Below are 23383 nucleotides of genomic sequence, written 5' to 3'. Positions count from 1 at the left end.
TGTTTTAATTTTTTCTTTTTATATATATATATATATATATATATATATCTCCAATCTGATGACTACAGTGAAACAGTTTGCGTTAGTATTGACAAAATCAGTTACAATGACTGCAAAAGGCAGTTTGGTTAACTCAACTTTCTATGATCAGTTGTAAGTAGTGAGTAAGTCTGGGCCCTCCACTAAGAAGGCACGTTTGCGTGAGAGCCCACATACGTGCTGCATTCACCAGTTCTTGATGTATACCTCTGTATACAAGGGTTCGACAGCCTTCTGGCCTGCCGCATCTGGAACACAGTGCAAAGCTAAGATTAGAGTTAACCTATACTGGGTAGAGGGAGGAAAAGAGAAAGTTCTGCTGACAGTCATAGCTAGATAGTCTAATTTGCCCCCACCACAAAGCACAAAACACAAACATCCTTCTCCAACTTTTCCTCTTCCCAACAGACATTGTTTTTGCAGAGAGTCTCATACTTGACTGCTGAAAAAGTCACATAAAATACAGGCAGTTACAAAATGAACATCTATGAAAATGATTTCTTGGATATTTCAAAAAGGATATAAAGAGAATGACTTAACAATTAAGAAATCAGAAACATTAATTTCTATTTATCTGTCGTTACTACTACCAGAAAATAAAAGGCAGTAAATTATAATAGTATCAGAAAAAAATATTAAAAGTATAAGTATCTATCATATATATCATAGTAAATCTAGATAATAAAGGCTATCATGCTACGGACAAGACTATTTTCTGCAGATGGCAGTGTTACATTTTAACATACTTTGAATTTTCAGATCTGAGATCACTGGCCAAAGTATTCCAAAGCCAAATCTAATTCTTATGTACTTGAACATAATAAAAATCTTTTTAAAAAATATTTCAGAGTAGAACGTGTATTTGTATTTCAATTTTATTATCATACTGCCACAGAGATAGTTATGGTGGTTTTCAGAGGCAGACTTTTCAGGCAGGTTTTAAAATGAGAGTGAAAACATGAACTGGAAACCCTGGGAGCACTGAACTGCATTTAAGGTCCCAGCTGCTCAGAGAGCTTACGGCATGGTGAAGCCAAAGGTAAAAAACAAAACAAAAAACCTCAACTGAAATCAGAGGAAGTAAAGTGGAACTCAAGGTGTTCACAAAACTGTGTAATGCTACAACTAAAAGTCTTAATGATCAGGCCACACACCATACTAAGCATCTGTCAAATTATGCCAGATCTAGACCTACTGACAAGTAAGAACTCCTAAGACAAAGCAAGGAAACGTTCATTCTTTAGTTGCCCTGCTTGTGCATTTAACACAATACAATTCACAGAAAGTTATATATATATATATGTAACACTACAAGGAAGCATTAAATTAAAAATGCATTATTTTTTGGAAGTCCAATTGGTATAAAAGTCAACACGCAAATAAATCTCAATAAAGAAAGAAACCAGATGGATTGCAGGAAGGAAAACAATGCGACAGGATGGGGGACACAAGGGAGTATCGCCCCAGAGAGCAGGAAACCTACAGAAGATGCAGATCTGCCGGGCCCCCGCTGCGCTACAATGGCGCCAGAGACGGCTTTAATCCAGCTGTGCATCTCTTCAGGGCTATCAGCCTAAAGGAAAACAGATCTCATTCAGTCAATTTTTCCTCAAAATCAGCTTCTACTTTTATAAAGCCCATGTATTTATTTTGATAATTTAAATACTATCACCAACAAAATCACTCTAAGGCAATTGTTTTTAAAAAAAAAAAAAAACTGAGAAATCATTTTTTAAGAACAGGTTTTGCTAAATCTTCACAGAGACATAAATTGAGCACTTCGGTGTCAAGATCAGACCCCCCAAAAGGTGTCAATGAATATCTCCAGAGAGAAAACGAGAAGAGGAAGTCAAAGAAAACCCTTCTTATTTCACTCTACCACTAGACCACCTGAATCTGCTACAAGATTTATGTAGTTGCACAATTTTTTAAAATTCTGACATTATTTTACATACTATTTTTCTGGAAATAATTTCTAGTAGTACCCTAAATCCTACAACAAGTATTGACAGATAAGTCTGGCTTTAATGTGAATTTTAAATCTTACTATGAAATTAAATCCAATTAAATAAGGCCCCAAGTGGGGTTACAGAGATACCGTCTCTTGCTTCTATATTCTAGAATCTGTTATGTGGGCAGCAATAGCCGCCATTTTGTGATCTGTTGCGGTTTGCACAAGTTTCAGTTTCTGTTTCCCCGCTGCAGTAAAGTTTCAGTTTCTGTTTTCCTGCCAATAAGTTTCAGTTAATGTTTCCTGTTGACAAGTTTCAGTCTTTGTTTCCCCCACTGATGAGTTTCAGTAAAGTTTCAGTTTCCTGTTTTCCCCACTGATAAGTTTCAGTAATGTTTCAGTTTCTGTTTCTCCAAATGTTTCAGTTTCTGTTTCCTGCTGGTAAGTTTCAGTTTTTGAAACTTAAGGAAGGCCGGAATTTCCCAACTGCAAGCTTCCTTTGCCCCGCCTCTCTGCCTGTGCCTATTTAAGCTGTGAGCTTAGCAACGATAAACGAGACTTGATCAGACTCCTGTCTTGTCTCCATTCTTCGTGTCTCCTGCACATCCATCCCCACTCTCTCCCTTCGAGCTCCTGTTGTTGTCCTGCAGGTTGGGACAGTCTGGCGCCCAACGTGGGGCTCGAAGTAAGAGGGACACCGTGAGGGACGTCGTCGAAGCTGGCGTCGAAGGAAGGAAGAAATCCAGAGAAGGAGTCACCATGGGAACCTGCTGTGGCCTTGCTCTCTGGTAAGTGGGCGACGATATTATGGGTCAGGAAATAGGTCAGCATGAGTTGTTTGTAGAAGGACTCAGCAAAGCATTAAAGACACGAGGAGTAAAGGTGAAAGTAAACCGATTAATTAAATATTTTGATTATATTAAGGGCATTTGCCCCTGGTTCCCTCAAGAAGGAACCATAGATCAAAGATGTTGGAAAAGAGTAGGGGATGCCCTAAAAGATTATTATGATGCTTTCGGGCTTCAAAAGGTCCCTGTAATTGCTTTCTCATACTGGAATCTGATAAATGAGATCATTACCCCAAAACATGATGATCCAGTTATTGCTAATCTCATAACCCAGGGGGAAACTTGCCTGAGAGACTCATGCAAAAATTTGTCTGATAAAAGCCCCCCCTTAAAAGAAAATTCGTTAGTTTTAGAAAAACCAGAACCCAAAGAGGGCAAGGAGAAAAAGTCAGGGGAAGCTGACTTAATGTCATTTGATAGCAACTCTGGTAAAGAGGAACAAAAACCCGCAGAAAGCGGTGGGCCTGTGTGTTCCTTAGAGAAATTTGCTGAACGTGTAGCCACAGGCCTTAAACAAAAATTAGCTAATCCAAATTATCGAAAGAGGACTGTATGGCTAGCCAGTCGAGCCAATAATTCAGAGGACGAAGGTATTGATTGGGATGATCTTGAGGATGAAGCGGCTCGATACCAAAATTCTGTGATCTGAGTTGGATATATTTGAAGGTATTTTGAAAGTTACGTTCAAGGCTAACACCTGAGCTTTGTGTAGTGTAAATAAGACCTTGTGTTTATGAACCTTTCAGCTAATTTGCTTTTTTTTTCCCCTTACATGCCAAGTGATGTTCAGGTTTTGAATGTTTTTGTATCAGTTTTTTCCTTTGTAAATGGCATTAACATTGTTACTTGAGGTCTTGCTTAATCACTTTTGTTGTCCTGAGAACTTGAATTTACAGTGCATCAGATTTGTTGCCAATTTTGTCTGTAGTCTAGCTTCAGCTGTTTATGGAGATGCTACATTTTCATTTATAAATATGTTTGTGGTATTAAAAAAAATGAGTATAACCAAGTTTGGCTGGAATTAATATCCCTGGGCACCCTGGAACCCCTGTAGCTATACCTCTGGGATTCTACAAAGTTATTGTAGACTTAAAAGACTGTTTCTTTACTATTCCTCTCCATCCAGAGGATTGTAAGCGTTTCGCTTTCAGCCTTCCCGCAATTAACTTTAAAAGAGCCTGTGAAGAGATATCAATGGAAGGTTTTGCCTCAGGGCATGGCCAACAGTCCCACCTTATGTCAGTCATATGTGGCCATTGCCATTGCTGAAGTTAGAAAAGATTGGAAGGATGTATACATAATCCATTATATGGATGATATACTTTTAGCAGCAGCAAAAGAGGAGGTGGTCTTGTCTTGTTTCAAAAGTCTACAAACTGCCCTTACTGCTAGTGGATTAGTCATCGCCCCAGAGAAGGTGCAACTTACTGATCCCTACACCTACCTAGGATTTCAGTTAAGTGGAACTCGCCTATCGACTCAAAAGGTGCAACTCAGGCTAGACTGTTTAAAAACCCTCAATGATTTTCAAAAATTATTAGGAGACATAAACTGGCTGTTACCTTATCTAAAATTATGCAAAGCTGATCTCAAGCCCCTATACGATACATTGGTAGGGGATCCCAGTCCTACTTCAAGGCAACTCACCCCTGAAGCAAAATCAGCTATCAACTTAGTTAACCAAGCTATCAATAACCAAACCATCACCTTTTTCGATATATGTCATACCTCACTATCTCCCACAGCTGTGTTCTGGCAAACTGCTCCACTTATGTGGATCCATCTTCCTAATATGCCCACTAAAGTCATTGAACCTTACTACCTTATGGTAGCCAGTCTAATTACCAAAGGAAGAACCCTAGGCAAGGAATATTTCGGACAGGCACCTAACAACATTGTCCAACCTTATACCAAACAGCAGATCCATTGGCTCATGCAAAATATTGAAGCATGGCCCATTGCACTCGCCTCTTATACTGGCAACCTCGATAATCATTATCCTCCCAATAAGCTTCTAGATTTTGCCAACAGACATGATTTCGTTTTTCCTAAAAACACCAGACTTCACCCCCTTCCAAATGGAATTACCATTTTCACTGACGGGTCATCCACAGGGCTTGCAGCCTTTGTTACCCCAAACCAAACTATCAGCTTTCAATCCCAATCTTCGTCTTCCCAATTAGCAGAGGTACATGCAGTTATAGCTGCATTTTCCATGTTTCCCAATGATCCTCTCAATGTTTATACAGACAGTGCATACATTGCTACCTCTGTCCCAAAGTTAGAAACAGCCCCATTGATAAAACACACCTCAACTGCTGCAAAACTATTTTCTCAACTACAAAAGTTATTAATTTCCAGAACACAACCTTTCTACATTGGGCATTTACGTGCTCATTCAGGCTTACCCGGTCCATTAGCCTCTGGAAATGCCAAGGCAGACCTAGTTACCCGTGTGTTCTGTTAGTTCAACTCCCTAACACCCCTCTAGCTCAAGCACAACATTCGCACAACTTGCATCATCATAATGCTCAATCCTTGAGACTACTCCATCACACAGAGATCAAGCCCGACAAATAGTAAAGTCCTGCACACAATGTGCCCCTCACTTACCGGTGCCACATCTTGGAGTTAACCCTCGAGGCCTCCTACCTAACACCCTTTGGCAAATGGATTATCACCCATATCCCAAAATTTGGAAATCTTAAATATGTTCATGTCTGCATTGATACTTATAGTGGATTTATCTTTGCCACTTTGCAAACCGGAGAAGCCACAAAACATGTTATTGCTCATCTTTTAACTGCCTTTGCATCCCTGGGGTGTCCACGTAAAATAAAAACTGACAACAGGCCTGGTTACGTCAGTACAGCCTTCACTCAATTCTGTACTCACCTAAACATTCAACATGTTACAGGCATATCCCGTACAACCCCCAGGGACAAGGCATAGTAGAAAGAGCTCATCTCACCATAAAAACCACTCTAAATAAAATAAAAAAGGGGGAATGGTACCCCCATAAGGGATCACCAAAAAACCTTTTACGACACTCATTTATTTTAAAATTTTTAACACTGGATCAAGAAGGACACTCTGCTGCCGATCGACACTGGCATTTTGAATCCAAAAGCCATTATGCATTGGTAATGTGGAAAGATCCCATGACGGGCGCATGGCATGGCCTGGACCCGGTCCTGATTTGGGGTCGAGGATCGGTGTGCATTTATGCCAAGGAAGCCGATTCGGCCAGGTGGCTTCCCGAGAGACTTGTAAAGCAGGTAGATACCGAAAAATCCAAAAAACCAACTCCACCCAGGGATGACGCCGAGCCCTGAGGGTCTTCTATCTTTTTCCTTTTTAGAAGTCAACAATGTCTATTGGTCCCGTTATACTCAGCAAACTCATGAGCGTCTTAAGATCACAAATTGAGGCCATAAAGATGCAGCCCATTCAGGTCCGTTACCACAGGCTAGAAATGGCAGACCTAGAGATGGAGCTTGATTCATAAAACACAAAGGTTATACCTTTCCTCTCAGGTCACCCGGCGAGCTGAACCAGTTAGCCAATGACAGGCAACTGAGGAGCATGAGTAAGGACACTCTGCCTAAGACGGGGAGGAAAACGTTTTTTCCCCTCCCCATGACGGATAAGGAGTCAATGTTATATCATGTGGGGTCCTCTGACCTAAGACAGGCACGGTTCCCGTGGGCATAACTACCCCTCAGCCTAATTTCTAAATAAAATTTAAAACAGGGGGGACCTGTAGGCAGCAATGGCCGCCATTTTGTGATCTGTTGCGGTTTGCACAAGTTGTTTCAGTTTGTTTCCCCGCTGCAGTAAAGTTTCAGTTTCTGTTTTCCTGCTGCTAAGTTTCAGTTAATGTTTCCTGTTGAGAAGTTTCAGTCTTTGTCCCCCCCCACCCCCGCTGATGAGTTTCAGTAAAGTTTCAGTTTCCTGTTCCCCCTCCCCCCATAAGTTTCAGTAATGTTTCAGTTTCTGTTTCTCAGCTGAATGTTTCAGTTTCTGTTTCCTGCTGGTAAGTTTCAGTTTTGAAACTTAAGGAAGGCCGGAATTTCCCAACTGCGAGCTTCCTTTGCCCCGCCTCTCTGCCTGCGCCTATTTAAGCTGTGAGCTTAGCAACGATAAACGAGACTTGATCAGACTCCTGTCTTGTCTCCATTCTTCGTGTCTCCTGCCCATCCATCCCCACTCCCTCCCTTCGAGCTCCTGCAGGTCGGGACACTGTTATACTTCTAGAATCTAGAAATATAAAAAAATTTACAATACAAGGTTATTTTTGAATGAGTAATATTAACAAAAACTTAAAAACAGGCAAAGGTAGCATATATTTCATTCAGTACTAGTATGGAAATATAATTCTAGAACTTAATTTGACAAAATAGAAAGGGTCGCACTCTGATAAACTCTCAATTAGAAACTTATCCTAAAGAAATCAGGCAAAGTAATGTACAAAGATGTATTTCATCACATCATTTATTGCAGTAAATGTATAAACACTATGCATATAAACGTTCAGCAACACAGTAATACAGAAACAATTTACTAGTGGAACATCAATACAATGGAGTACGGTGCAGTTCTAAAAGGTCTTCAGATAATTTTTAATGACATGAAAAAAATAACATTAAACAAACAGAATTTAACACCGTATTTAGTATGACCCCACCTATTATAAAAATATATACCTGAAGAGAGGGAGCAAAAACGTAAGAATGGTTGCCTCAATGTGGAATTGACTGTTTTATAAACCACATCTTTCTGTATTTTCCTAGTTTTCTAGAATAAGCATATTTAACTTCAATAAAACAAAAACAAATCATCCTTTTTTTTTTTGTTTTTTGTTTTCGAGACAGGGTCTCACTCTGTCACCCAGACTGGAGTGCAGTAACACAAGCTCAGCTCACACCAACCTCTGCCTCCTGAGTTCAAGTGATTCTAGTGCCTCAGCCTCCCAAGTAGCTGGGCTTACAGGCCCGCATCACCACGCCTGGCTAGTTTTTGTATTTTTAGTAGAGATGGGTTTTTATCATGTTGCCCAGGCTCGTCTTGAACTCCTGGGACTCAAGTGATGTGCCTGCTTTGGCCTCTCAAAATGTTGGGATTACAGGCATGAGCCACCACACCAGCCCAAATCTTTATAAAAATTTTCTTTTAAATAATTCAATGAAGTATGCAGAAAGTACAATTTAAACTTAAATACAGGATGCCAACTATCAGTGAAACCATATAGATCTACTCTCTACTTTTACTATGGGTATTTTTTTATAAGGTTACTAAAAAATGATGTAACAGAAAAATCAAAATTCTAAAATATGTGCAAAAGTAATCTGACTTGAAGGTACACACTTAACATCTAAATTAAAAGCATTTCCTTTTCTCCATATACTTAGTTCTAGTTCACTGGTTCATAACAAAGAATATTCCCACTTCCTGAATATATAGCTCTAATAACTCTATATATACCATCCTTCTATTAGGCCGGTGAATTACAGTTGTCATTTTTTTAAACCTCAAGAGTAACAAGATTATTTATGTTTATTTCACCTCTAAAATTATTAATTTCTTGTTAGGAGGATCTATAATTGCCAAGTATCTTACCTGCACATAGAAAGTTCGAGACGTTGTTACAATTTCAAAGAGGTTGTCTCTCATCATTATGTCACTGTATGAAAAAAAAATCCAATTATATTTAAATAACAGTTGTTTGACCATTTCTCTGTTTATCCAGTACCCAGTATGTGTCAATAAATAAATATAAGAGGTAAAGCACTGATGTGACAAACCCAAATTACTTTTTCCCATTTATTTTCATATAAGATTTTACATGTTTTATGTAGTTTTGCTTTTAGAAAAAGTTCATAATGCAACTTTAAAGTCAGAGTTTTTAGTAATCAGTTTGGTGAATCACTGTCACAGCTAACACATTTTCTTGTGTTGTATGCTCTATTCTGCATCTTTTAAACACTAAAATTAAAACATCAATTTGTCAATCTGATGGCCCAACCGTAAGTTGTTCACATTAAATTTCTTCCTTTCCATTAATAAGCTGTTTCTGAATTTTTAGATTTCAAAGAAACAAATAAAGGATTGTTTCCTAATTTTTAGTTTTCAAATGAACAAAATATTTCAATCTGAGAGTTCTGAAAATTCTAGCACATCTCAGCTATAAAAAGTTAAACATAACTACAATTATATGGAAAAATGTAATCTGTAAGTGTATTACTCAAATTAAGGCACTGTTCTGTGTTCATAAGTTGTGCCAGGCATCAAGTCAGAGCTGTTCCTTACCTTTGCTTACATTCCTGGACTTTATGAACCTCTTTAAGTGGAATAACACGAAGAGGTTCCTTTTCCTGGCAAAAAAAAAAACGCAAACAGATACATGACGTTCATTCTTAAAAACCTTCCAAAGGTTAGCTGTCTTATTTGAAGACCCATGTGAAAATCATACTTCTGTTCTGAAGCACATCTTAAAAATAAATCTACCTTCTTTTTTTTTTTTTTTTTTTTTTTTTTTTTTTTAGACGGAGTTTCGCTCTTGTTACCCAGGCTGGAGTGCAATGGCCCAATCTCGGCTCACCGCAACCTCTGCCTCCTGAGTAGCTGGGATTACAGGCACACACCACCATGCCCAGTTAATTTTTTGTATTTTTAGTAGAGACGGGGTTTCACCATGTTGACCAGGATGGTCTCGATCTCTTGACCTTGTGATCCACCCACCTCGGCCTCCCAAAGTGCTGGGATTACAGGCTTGAGCCACCGCGCCCGGCCATAAATCTACCTTCTTAAGCCATCCAGCAACTGAACAGCTCAAACACTATAGTCTCAAATACACTGTTGTTTGAAACAATAAAAACTGCATATGACACTTATTTATATTATTACTGGCCTTAAAGACAGTATAGTTTATTAAAAGCTATTCGCCATCAGACTGTCCCCAATGGACGCACGTATCAGTATGCGTGGCGCCTTCTTTTCTGGAATGTCACTTTGATATACAAGTCAGCAGAGCAAGTGCACATCCAGCTTCTTTCACTTAATTTTGTCATTTTACAAGTATCACTTCTTTAAATAAACACACACACACACACACACACAAACTTGTACGTTTACTAAGTGCTGAGACATCTGCTAGGTTTTAAATGTTTTATCTCACACTTTCCACAACCCTACAACACATGTACTATTTATTCATGTGCTGAAACTGCAGATTAGACATGTTAAGTATCACACCCAAGGTTACAAAGTAGATATAAGATACAAATATAAAATAAAACTGGTTCCTAATAGCGTATTTCTAGTATACATTCCATAAAATATAATATACATATTTCATTGACTATGACAGCATGAGATTAAGACATACCATTACTTTATGCAGCACCAAAAATAAAACTAAACAACGAAGGAGTGCTTTTTTTATTTGAGACACAGAGTTTCGCTCTTGTTGCCCAGGCTGGAGTGCAATGGCGTGATCTCAGCTCACTGCAACCTCCCCCTCCAGGGTTCAAGTGAATTCTCCCGCCTCAGCCTCCAGAGTACCTGGGATTACAGGTGCCCACCACCATGCCCAGCTAATTTTTGTATTTTTATTAGAGACAGGGTTTCACCATGTTGGCCAGGCTGGTCTTAAACTCATGATCTTTGGTGATACGCCCACCTTGGCCTCCCAAAGTGCTCGGATTACAGGCATGAGCCAATGCACCCAGCCTGGAGCGCTTTAAAAAAAAAAACAAAACAAAAATCACAGATCTTTTTTAAAAAGGCTCACAAAATAGTTTAATTTTGATATAATTTCACACTATAAAAGACTTAGAAAAACAGTACAAATAATTTCTACATAACCTACACCTTGTTTTCTAAACTGTTAATATTTTACATTTGCTTTATCACTGTCTATGTTTATATGTGTGTGTGTGTGTGAGTATATATAGATTCCTGAAATGCCTGAAGGTAAGTTGCAAATATGATGTACCTTTACTACTAAATACTTCAGTGTGTATTTCCTAAAACATGGATGTGCTCTTGCATAACCACAGTGCAATTATGAAAACTGAAAACTCAACATTGATGCAGTACTATAATCTACAGACCATCTTCAGCTTTTACTAACTGCCCTACTCATATTCTTTATAGCACAAGGACAACGATTTTCTGATCCAGGGTTTAATTAATCCAGGATCATATCCTGTATGTCTCCTTTAACTGTGGAACAGTTCTTCAATCATTTTTCAGAGTTTTAAAAAGACCAGGCCAGTTATTTTTGCAGAACACATCCCAATTTGAATTTGTCTGATATTTGCTGAAATTCAGCTTATACATTTTTGACAGGAAGCCATAGGCATGACACTGTTCTTCTCAGTGGACCACTGTTAGGAGGTACACACCTGATGGTGGCTTGTCCTGTCACTGGTGTGTTAACTCTGATCTCTTGCTTCAGGTCATGTTTGCCAGTAACTGTAAAATTACTTTTTCCCTTTGTCATTGTTAAGTATCTTGTGGGGAGATACCTGGAACCTATGTAATACTGGGATTCCCATCATAATTTTGCTACTAGTTTTATCGAACACTGAAGCCTCTTGCCTGAAACCATTACTAGTGGCTGCCAAAGGGTGATTTATTCTAACCCCATCAATCCATCTACATATATGAAGATAGAATTTTATTCTAAGGAAATATTTTTCCTTCTCCATTTATTTATTCATGACTCACCTTAATCTATGGGTTATAATCCATTACTATCATTATTTATGTGGTTGTTTACATTGCCTGCATTTTGGTCAGGCCCTTCAAGGTAATTTCTGTGTCCTTTTGACATGTTCCATTCATTCTCTGAGGCACTTCCTTATTTTTTGGCACAATTTCACTTTCTGACCTCAGGTGGTACTTTATCTGCCCCAACTCTGAAATCAGTTATAACGCCAAGGGTTCCGGATTCCTTTTGTTTACAGAATGGCATTTACAGTTGCCTTTGGACAGGGTGGGTAGAGATTTGCCAATCTCTTCACTCAGCCACAACCTTCTCATGATAGATGAGAATATTTCAGTGCAGTTTTAATGATCAGTGACACTGAATTTTTAAAATATTTTAAGGCCTATTTTAATTTTTTTTTAAATTGAATATTCATGTCTTTTGTTCATTTGCCTACCAGATACTTTCCCATACATTTTCTTTTTTAAACTTTGAAACGATCATGAGTTTATACAAGGATTGAAAATACAGCACAAAGAACTGATTTTCCTGAACCATTTCAGAGTGAGTTGCTGACTTGTCCCACACTACCCCTGAATACTTTTCCTATAAAGACATCTCTTACATAATCACAGCATAATCATCAGAATCAGAAAACTGTGCCCAAAACGACTTTTATTAGAGCAAAAGAATTTCATTCAGAAGCATGAACACCATCTGCTTATCAAATATTTTCTTTTCCTCAGTCTGGAACAGCTCCTCCTCATTTCCTTGACTTTCATAATCTTGACTCTATTGAAGAGTGCAAGGTATTATTTTGAAGAATGACCCTCATTTGGGTATGCCTCATGGTGAGATTCAGAGTACACACCTTGGGCAGGAGAATCATCAAAGTGGTGTTGTCTTCTTAACGCTACCCTGTCAGATGGTAAGTGATTTCAATTGATCTCATTAACAATGACATTTTAGTTATTTGACCAACCTGAGTAAAGTGGTATCTACCAGGTTTCCTGGCTGTAATGTGACTTTATCACCTTGCACAATACTTAATACCTATTTTAGTAGACAGGTACTTTGAAACTATGTAAATATCTCATTCCTCAACATACATATAGATATACATCCATTCACTAAAAACTACTGTTTCTCTGACAAGAAACTTGGCTTCTATTATCCTTAATATACTTTCTTATTTTATCAATCAGTGTGTATGAGGCCATTCTCCCATCTCTGCCACCACCCCTTCCCCATGTGGATGCCCTTCTCTCCCTACTCCACGTGGGGCTAACTCCCTAAGAAGACAGCCTCCTTATCCTTCGTGGGCTCTGACACCCACGCAAGGCTACACTGGTTCCTCTTGGATGCCTATGTCACTTTGCCTCACCTAAAATGGGGTCTGAATTGTTTGGGATTGATGGAAGGAAAAGAAGGCGAAGAAGGTGAGGAAAAATCCTCTCATTTCTTAAGATTCTTTGTAAGTTTTATCTCTAACATATGTTGCAAATATGTTCACCAGTTTTTCAGTTGTGCACTTCAGTCTTTTATACTTATTTTTGAAACTTTTAAATGGTCTTTTAGAGATACACACTGAGATAGTTACAGATGAAATGGGAAATATCTAGGATTTGCCTCAAAATATGAAGCAGGAAGTGGCTGGTAAAACAGAAACAAGACGAGCTGAGCCATGTGTTAACAATTACGACATCTAGCTGATGGGTACATGCAGGTTCCATATATTATTTCTGTCTACTAAAAGTGTATGTTTACACTTTTCCACAATGAAAAGGTTTTATAAAAAAGCCCATTTATGCTTTAAACATTTTTATCATATATCACTCTTGAGCATATATAAAAGAGAAAAATATAAGCAAGATAGACTCGTCACAATTTTTGTTTTTTGAGATGGAGTTTCACTCTTGTTACCCAGGTTGGAGTGCACTGGTGCAATCTCGGCTCAGTGTAACCTCTGCCTCCTGGGTTCTAGAGATTCTCCTGTCTCAGTCTCCTGAGTAGCTGGATGACAGGCAGGTGCCACCATGCACAGATAATTTTTGTATTTTTAGTAGAGATGGGGTTTCTCCATGTTGGTCAGGCTAGTCTCAAACTCCTGACTTCAGGTGATACGCCCACCTCAGCCTCCCAAAGTGCTGGAATTACAGGCGAGAGCCACTGCCCTAGGCCTGGTTATCGTTTTTTAAGATTTCACATCCAGATTCCAGATCTTCCGAATCACTTTTTGACTTGGGAGCCACCAATGTCCATGTTTTTCACTCCAAGCCATTCTTTACGCCAAAAACTGTTGGTGATACAACATTTAAGAATGTTTCATGATATCCCTGAGATTTTCTCTGAAGCTGCCAGCACTGTTCTCTGTACATGGTGATGCTGGTGTCTTTTGGATTTTACCCAAAGGGTAGCATGTGCAGCCTGGCTGCCCCTCACCCTTAGCAACTCTAAGATTTCAGAAAGTTTAAAACTGGGGGAGGGGAAGCTGAGACAAAAACTACTATAGAAATATTTACTAAGTTTTGAAAACCTGTACGCTGGGCATTTATTCTGTGGAATTTAAGAAAAAGAACAAAGAACTACCATAGAAGGTAGATTAACTAGACTCTGTAAAATTAGGAAAATGTAAGTATAGTTATAATTACTGGCCTTTAATGGTTTTCAGCTTTATCTGCAATTTCTAAATACTGAAAATATTCCTAATTATTAAAACTACAGTTGATGATGGGGCATATGTCAATTTCCCCACCAAAACTGAACTCTTGGAGGCCAAAGGACTTTGCTAATTATTCTCTTTTATTTCCAGTTCCCAGAACCGTGCGTCTCTCCCAGAACCGAGAGCTCAATGAATGTCTGTTACATGAATGACTCTTCCCAGGAGTATTGGCATTAAATAAAATCAATGAGTCAACCTGCTGACCAAGCACAACTGTAGCCTTCTGAGACAACAAAGCAGGTACTTTCTAAACCAAGTAACTACTACTTCCAGTTGAAGCGCTTAAGCTTTGAGAAAGTCACATGCTAAAATGCCTCTTCTTGCTGTGCTATGCCATTTTACATTCATTCAAAGACACTTACAGATTGTCTACCAAGTGCCAGGCCCTGTGATCATAAAAGACGACAAGAGTCTTTACCCTCAAGAACCTCATTTAATTTAGTAGTAAAGACAAGTATGCACATGACTGCAAAACCCTGAGAAGAGTATTATGATAGAGGTATGCAGAGGGTACCACAGGACATATAAAGAGAAGACACTTAACCCAGAGTCTAAAAGCTTCCCAGAAGGAGCTGACTCCTGAGGTCAATCTTAATACACTAGTGCTCTGCTGGCCAATACAGTGGCCATTATGTATAATGATGTAAATTTAAATTAATTAAAATGAAATAAAGTCAGTTCCTCAGTCACACTAGCCACATTTCCAGCACTCAGCAGCTACATGTAGGTAGTGCCATTGGAAAATACATACAGAAAACATTTCCATTCATGCACAAAGTTCTAATGGACAATGCTGTTCTGGTGACTTCATTTAAATAAAGTATAAAGTTCCCTTCTCAAAGATCCCATACAAAAAGAAGAGGTAGGACAGACATTTATAGTACAGAATTGCATTGAATTTATCCAACCAGCTATTTCAAGACTCAGGTCACCCAACAATATTTTAAATAAGGATGCTACTCACACAAGGCAAAGAGGGAAGGAATTTCAATCTCTGATTCTACCTTCAGGGAGGACAAAAACATCTTACGGGAAGTGATTTATGAGTCAATCTGAACTAGGTAAAAAAAATGTTAAGAGAAGGCAGGAATACAGAGGCTTAAATGTTGACTTTACAGACAGAATTCTTTACATCAACTAGGAGATTCTGAGATCTTCAGATCTTTTAAGGTGGAATGCTGCTTTGAAGACAGGATCTTTTTACTTAAACACAAATTTAAGAAAAATATCGCTAACCAAAAGCATCACAACCAAATAAACTGTATGTATCTCTAAAAACTAGTTATTCTAAAACTAGAGAACAGCACAAGAAATTATATATAATCACTACAATGCAACACTTTTCAAACATTTTTATGGCAACATTTATGATGTAATAACATACCAGTTCAGATTTGAAGTAGCCTATTGTGTTTTCATCCAACTGAAAATATCTTCTCTTCCAGTTTTTCATCTACCAGAGATGAACACAGACATAAGACTTCTGTTTCTAAGAATGTCAAATGTTAGTCACCACTTAATTATCCTGATACGAACCCACAATCAGAAATGCCAAGCACTGAAAAATCTCATTACCTCCCTTAGAGATTCGATAAATTAAATCTCATCCTTCTCTAGCTACCCAGGCTTTGAATTCCTAATTCAATTTTTGGTGCCTGGCTTTCATCTTTTATTGTATGGTTTTACGGTATTATTTCACATTTTTGATGCTGAAACAGTTTTTATATTTTAAAGCACTTCCCCTTCCTCCTACTCCCTGCGCGTCCTTCTGCCCCATGTAAAGAGCAAACACAGGAAATGTTATTAAACCACATTAAGTTTCTCTATCTGTAAAAACGCATGAATTCTTCCACAAGTACTTTTTAGTAAAGCAGTAAATATTTAATAAAGTAAACCTATTTTGTACAAATATTTTTTGTCAATAAAATACAGTTTTTGCAAAAGCACTTAAATATCTCTGACTGGTATTTTGGACTTAAGAGTGAAACAAAAAGGAACCATCAGGCTGTCTGTACAGACAACCGAGCATCACTGCCTGATGAGAATTCTGACTCTGCCTGCAGACAGTAGGAAACCCCTGCCCTCACCGCCATTTTCCTCAGCCTAAAGCAGATCAAACAGGGGGTCAAAGAACATTCCTCTGGCTGCCCTAAAAAAATTAGAGTTGCCAAAAACTGATGAGAAGTCAAACAGAACAAGCAAAATAATTTTAAGTGTTTATTTACTCGCAGACTCTTAAAAAACATTTTCAAACTTTAAAGTTTATTTTCTTATGAAATTCGAAAGATTTAGTTCACACAGAATTTAGATAGCAAGTTATGTTACAACCTCAGAAACACTGGTAAATTTACTTGCTCTTGCAAAAAAATTCATCATGGAACTGATTATGTGGGCATACCTGGGCTAACCCATAACAGCTTTTACCAAGTACCAGGTGCTATGCAAAGGGAAATACATCTCTCTTATTTACATCTCTTAAAAAGCAAAACCCTAGATGGCAGGTTTTATATGATATTCCTTAAAATAGAAACTGATGGCCTCAGAGGTTAAGTAAGTGGCCCAAGGTCAGAGAGCTTACCACTGAGGTCAGCCCAATGCCTAATCAAGAAAGGGACCCTACCACCCCCTACTCCCTCTCCTGCCCCTGGCCTGCCATCTCCCCACTACAGATCTCTTTCCCTGACCCACTCCTGAAGATGAGTGGAGATCAACAGAAAAACTTTCTATAACATTAAGCTGTTAGTAAAGCTCATTTAAACTCAAAGTCAGTGGTAATAGACATTAACTTTCCTGGTCTCCTGCAAACCAAGCAAATAATAGCATTGAGTTTTAAGCACAGAATAACCCCTATTTTATCTCCTGACTCTCCTCAGTATGCTGGTCTCTCACTTTGGGTCTTTCATAAAATAAAGCATACAATTTGCCTGTTAATCTGAGTTTGCTAGAACATAATCCTTTTTCATTATTTCATATATTTTGTTAGGCTACTCACCACTGCTCCTTGTTTTACACAATATCCAGCTTTGATAACTGCACTATCCGGAGGTGGTTTGGGAGTAAAGTAAGGAAGATGGCTTTGTGACCGTTTCAGATTATTTCTGTCAATACTTTCACCACATTCATTTATTTCTTCTTTCTAAAACAAAGCAAAAGAAATAAATAGTTTTCTTGCTTGTTTAGTTTCAAAGCATACTTTTATTTCATATTATCCCAGTGGAAAATCTTAAAATCCATCTTAGATTAGTCAGAAACAGATTTCTGAAGGGTTTTCTAATTAATCTGAGATACTTAATCACAATTTTCCTGTCACTGGTTAAAGCACAAATTTCCATTCCTCTTCTGCACCAGTCCTGCCACCAGTGCTTTTTTTGGGAGAAAGGGTTAACTTTTTATTTTGAAATAAGTATTCAGATTCACCAGAAGCTTCCCCAAAAAAGTACAGCAGGTCCCATGCACCCTTTCACTAGTTTCCCCTCAGAGGGAAACTGCATAACATCAACAACAAGAAACTGACATTAGTACAACCCACAAACTTTATTCAGAGTCCACCAGTCTGACATACATTCGTCTATGTGTCTATACAGTTCTATGCAGTTTTATCACATATGTATATCTGTGTAACTACCACCACATTTCAGACCCAGGACTGGTCATCACCCCAAGGCTCCCTGTGCAGCTTTAGAGCTCCTGCCCCCAAATCCCTTGGCAACCACTAATCTGTTCTCCAAGACTGTAACTTTGACATTTTGAAAACGTAATGTAAATGGAAGCATACAGGAGGTTATCTTTTGAGATTATCTTTTTCCACTCAGCATAATTCTCTAGAGATTCGTCTAGGCTGTCTGTCCCTTCTCTCTAGAGTTCATTCCTTGTTATTGCTGTATTCCATGGAATGGACGGAGAACCAACTGCTTAACTGTTCACCCATTAAAGGACATTTGAGTTGTTTCCCGCTTTTAGCTATTAGGAAAAAAGTTGCTATCAACATTCATACCTAAGTTTGTGTGTGAACATAATTTTCCCTTTCTCTACAATAAACACCTAGGCCTGCAAACGTTGTGTTGTATAGTAATCACAAGCTTACTTTTATTTAAGAAAAGAAAAAAAAAAAAACCTCCAAAGCGCTTTTCTGAGTGGTTATACTATTTTTCATTCCCACCAGTAACACTTGAGAGATCATGTTTCTCCTCATCCCTGGCAGCATTGCGTTATCATTAACTTTTATTTTAGCCATTCTGACAGGTGTGCAGCAATATCTCATCATGCTCTTAATTTGTATTCCCTACTACCTAATGATGGTGAACATCTTTTCATGTGCTTGCTTACCACCTGTGTATTTTTTATCTTTTGATGAAATATCTGTTCATGAATTTTCTAATTGATTTCTTGGGCTTTTTACTGTTGGGTTCTGAGTTCTTTACATGCTCTTTATAAGTTCTAGATATAAGTCCTTTGCTGGACATGTGGTTTGCAAATATTTTCTCCCAGTTTGTAGCTCTTCTTTTCATCCTCTTAAGAGGGTTTTCACAGAGCAAATATTTTTTATTTTGATGAGGTCCAATTTACCTATTTTTGCTTTACAGATTGTGCTTTTGATTTATCACAACTCTGCCTAGTCACAGAGCAAGATTTTCTCCTACGCTCTTTTCTAAAAGTGTTGTAGTTATATGTTTTACAAATAAGTCCAGTGTTTTTTAAAAAAAAAAAAAATGGCTGGGCATGGTGGTTCCTGCCTGTAATCCCAGCACTTTGGGAGGCTGAAGCAGGCAGATCATCACTTGAGGTCAGGAGTTCAAGACTAGCCTGGCCAATATGGTGAAACCCCGTCTCTACTAAAAATACAAAAATCAGAGCCAGGCATGGTGGCACATACCTGTAATCCCAGCTACTCAGGAGGCTGAGGTAGGAAAAACACTTGAACCCATGAGATGGAGGCTGCAGTGACCAAGATCACACCACTGTACTTCCAGCCTGGGTGACAGAGAAACACTCTGTCTCAAAAAAATAAAATAAAAATAAAAATAAACTATACTCAGGTTTTCATGTTCCTCGATGCACTGGTTCCCTGTCTGTTTACTGACTGATTTTTTTTTTCGAGACACAGTCTCACTTTGTTACCCTGGCTGGAGTGCAATGGTGCGATCTCGGCTCATTTGCAGCCTCCACCTCCGGGTTCAAGCGATTCCTGTTCCTCAGCCACCCAAATAGTTGGAATTACAGGCATGAGCCACCACACCCAGGTAATTTTTGTATTTTTTAGTAGAGACAGAGTATCACCATGTTGGCCAGCCTGGTCTCAAACGCCTGACCTAAATGATCTGCCTGCCTCAGCCTCCCAAAATGTTGGGATTACATGTGTGAGCCAATGTGCCCAGCCAGTTCCCTATTTACAATATCTGACAATCTAGAATCCCACAAGTAAGCCTAAAGTGTATTTCTAGAATATCTAAATCTTCTGAGAAAATCTAAGTCCTAAGAGTCACACGTATCTTGAGGAACTTTCAACCCTTTCTAGGTTTAGACAGGTCAACACTAATTATTAACTTACCTTTTTAATCCTAGCACTTAACTCACTGCTTAGTCAATACTGAATAAATTAATGTAAATGAGATTTAGTGTTCTCTCATTACTGTATTGCCTAAATGCTTTTATGATACTATTTTGTAATATTTAAAACTATATTACTGAGGCCGGGTGCGGTGGCTCAAGCAAAACAAAAAAAACTATACTACAAAATAAATGATGCAATAAAATTCTATGAGATTTTTTTAAATTACACCCCCCATAGAACCTACTGAAGTATCTATACCAAAATTACAATGCGACAGAATCTTCACTCTAAGCAAAATTAAAACCACCACAGATACAAACTACTACAGTATCTTAACACAACTACAGGAAAATCATCTTACCCCTATGTCAACATAGGTCATAATACAAGTGAAAGAAGCTTAATCTAGCTACATAGTAACCAGAAGGTTAACAGTTTAAAATCACTACTTTTGGAAAAAGTAAATACACAATTCTAGCTTATTTTTTAATCCAACTTTGGTGAAAAATGTACATTCCTATGACAGCAGGAATTTTTGTTCATTAACATACCCTTTGTCAAGCATAAAGCAAGCACTCAATGGTTAATGAATGTTGTAAGATTTCTAATCCCACTAATCACCTCCCCGAGCAAAAGACCTGAAAAACGTTGAGTGTGATACTATCTCATTTAAAAGATTTATAAAGTGTCAAAGTCAAAGTTCAAAAGGCACACAGGTAATAAAAATGCCAAGCTTGGCAATACCAATTGATTATTTTAAAATACTTGGTTTCTCAACTACTAGTAACTTAATTTCCACTACAAATTATCCTTTCCAATAGTAAAACAAAAAATTTAAGCTCAAACAAGTTTTAATTTCATCAAAAATTGTTTATAAATTTCTATTTTAGCCCAAATAAAGACTTAATTTAGCATATTAGTACTTCTGAGATATAATTTAGTTAAAATGCGTCCTCTCTTTAGCTCACTTAGGCCAGGTTGTAGAAAAAAATAGATTTTAAAAATTACTACTTGCAAACTTAAGAATATTCATTGTAGCATTGTTTACAAAGGTAAAAGAAACAAAAAGGAAAAGAACTCTATTTGTCCAACAGAGGATTTATAATTTATGGTAAATCCATGGAAGAACTACTATACAGTCATTAAAAATGATATAAAAGGATTTTTGATGACTTGGAAAATGTTCATTAAGTGAAAAAAAATCTGTTTACAAAATGTAATATAGAACTCATCTCTCCACTTCTGAAGTGAAAAGTACACTGAAGAAAGGCTCAGAAAAAACATGACAAGTGTTCAATGTTATGTGACTTCCAAATATTTCATAATACTTCTGAAATAAATGAAAATATTTTATAGTAATTGAGTACTGTACTAATTCAGCAAAGACGCAATGTTTTAGTTTTAATAATACAAAAATCAATATACAATAATTAGACCCTCACACAGTAAAAGAGTTAATATCTTACCTGAGTTGGAGTAATGATGGGTACGCCACCAACAATATCAGTTCTGTAAGACACTTGCTTCTTCCCACATTCACCATGGCGACTTAGGTTATCAGAATTAGGCTGTGAGTCTGACTGCTTTGGTACCTGAAATTGTAAATAAAATGAATTATTTTCCAACCAGCATTACACACGTGAACCTGTTTTCTCACATAATTTCTAATTAATTGTCTGTTTGCATATAGCTGACAAATACGTATAATAATTATTTATAGTCCATGTATGTTCTCACACTGCTTTTTCTGTTTGAATAATACTTTATAATACAGCTATCACTTAATGAGTGCTTACTAGGGCAGGTACTATTTCACACATTTTTCTCATTTACTATTCCTGTCTACCCTATGTATAGGAGCTCTACCCCCACCTAAGAGACAAGAAAATAGGCTCAGGGCATTAGGGAACACAGGCGGAGATCTTGACTATAATACATTCTAGCCAAGTGTGTGTAATTCTTCCAAACCCAACTGCTGTGCTCTAGACCCTGTTTACTGGCACACTTACTACTGGCTTACAGCTCTTTGCTGTTTCTTCCCTTTCTCCATTCCTACCCATGATTCTGGGATCATGGCATATTCAGTCTTTCCTGGCTTTAAGACAGAGACTACTACCAAAACCATAGTAAGTATTCAACAAATGTTGAAAAACTGCCTCAATGGAAGAATCCAAAGTCAGCAGAAAAAATAAGCGAATTCTTAACACAAATCAAAAGGTTCAAAACAAAACTTTTCACTAGAAATTTAAAGACCAAATTCCAACACTTAGATCAATGATAAATCATTCACAAGTACAGGGAAACAATGACTGTGGTAACAGTAGAATCTTATAACACCTCACTAAAGCAGATGAAAGAATCAGAGGTATCACAAACGTTTAACATATATTTTAGCTTTTCTTATGTAGTCTATTCATGAAATAAGGTACTCACAGCTAATCATTATTTCTATCTGTAGACTGTTAAGCATGTAGTCTGTATTTAAATTATACACTTTTAAGGCTGTGAATAAAATGTCATAAAATCTGCTCAGCATCAATTATGATGCTGAACATGATTCAGTGTTTCTCCAATGATTCAAAGGACATGTAGAACCTTGCAGTCTTTCAGAAACACTATGACAAATACTACTGACAATCACAGAAGTAGTGGTATAAAAACATTTAACTTAGTTTGCCTGTCATACAGCTAACTCCTATTAACAGAGTCCTGGTAGAGCTACAGGACACCATTCACATTGTATTCAAAGACCCAAACCATTTATTAGTGTAATTCCAAAGCAGTGTGGTTTCTCAAACTTTAGCGTGCACAAAGTATCACCCAGGAACATTATTTAAACCTTCAGCTCCCCCTGCTTCAAACCCAGAAATTCTGACTCAACATCTATAGTGGAGCTCAAAAACCTGCACTTTAAGGAAGAACACCGGACATTTTGAGGCAGGAGTTTCATAAACCACACTTTGAGAAACACTGCTCTAAAACCTGTGCTCTCCTATACAATGCTACTCCCACCAGATTTGTGGAAGAGGGTATACAATACAGATAAGGATTTGTAAAGCAGCTTTTTGCAAAATATTGAGTAAACATAGTACATGTATATATGAAAGGCCATGGAGCTACAGTAAATCCCAATCCACACAAATGTAATTTATGGATATAACAAATGACTTGTCTCTTAGGTGACTTCTAAAACTCCTTCTCCCTTCCTTCCCCACCTGCCTCCCTTGAAGCGGTTTCTCTCAGGCCTCAGGCCCACCCTCCAGCCTCTGGTTCATATTCATACTACAATGCCCATCACTGGCAGAAACAAGAGAGATAGAAAACAGGAAAGAGAAGAGAAGAGAAGAGAAGAGAATCCTGAATACCTCTTCAATTCTTCTAAGAACTTGCACATTTTGGAGAGCTTTTCAAAGGCAATAAAATAATGAACAGAATTTTACTTGTCAAATAAAATTAGGATAGTATACCCTGGAACAATTTTCTAAGGAAGCTCATTATATTTTCTAATGAATAGCATCATAGATTTCAATCATTCTGACAGAGAAAATATGGCCAGTTA

At 37.8% G+C, this 23383-nt stretch overlaps 1 protein-coding gene across 4 annotated transcripts in view; it reads right to left on the bottom strand.

Moving 5' to 3' along the window:
* PLEKHA1 (pleckstrin homology domain containing A1) overlaps positions 1–23383 on the bottom strand; it is a 64033-nt gene that overhangs the window by 3825 nt on the left and 36825 nt on the right. For 2 of the 4 annotated variants that reach the window (XM_039465282.2, XM_039465280.2), the window contains exons 6-11: positions 21291–21416; positions 17266–17409; positions 15658–15726; positions 9148–9212; positions 8458–8521; positions 1523–1612 (exon numbers count right to left, since the gene is read on the bottom strand). In XM_039465282.2, coding sequence (XP_039321216.1) covers positions 1523–1612; positions 8458–8521; positions 9148–9212; positions 15658–15726; positions 17266–17409; positions 21291–21416 — 558 coding nt within the window. Of the gene's footprint in view, positions 1–216; positions 288–1522; positions 1613–8457; positions 8522–9147; positions 9213–15657; positions 15727–17265; positions 17410–21290; positions 21417–23383 lie in introns of all 4 variants that reach the window. The other 2 variants (XM_074383026.1, XM_039465281.2) reach the window with 2 other exon arrangements.

Source organism: Saimiri boliviensis, chromosome 12, assembly GCF_048565385.1.
Source record: "Saimiri boliviensis isolate mSaiBol1 chromosome 12, mSaiBol1.pri, whole genome shotgun sequence".
NCBI classification, from domain to species: Eukaryota; Metazoa; Chordata; class Mammalia; order Primates; family Cebidae; genus Saimiri; species Saimiri boliviensis.
This window is presented reverse-complemented; position numbering and strand designations above follow the sequence as displayed.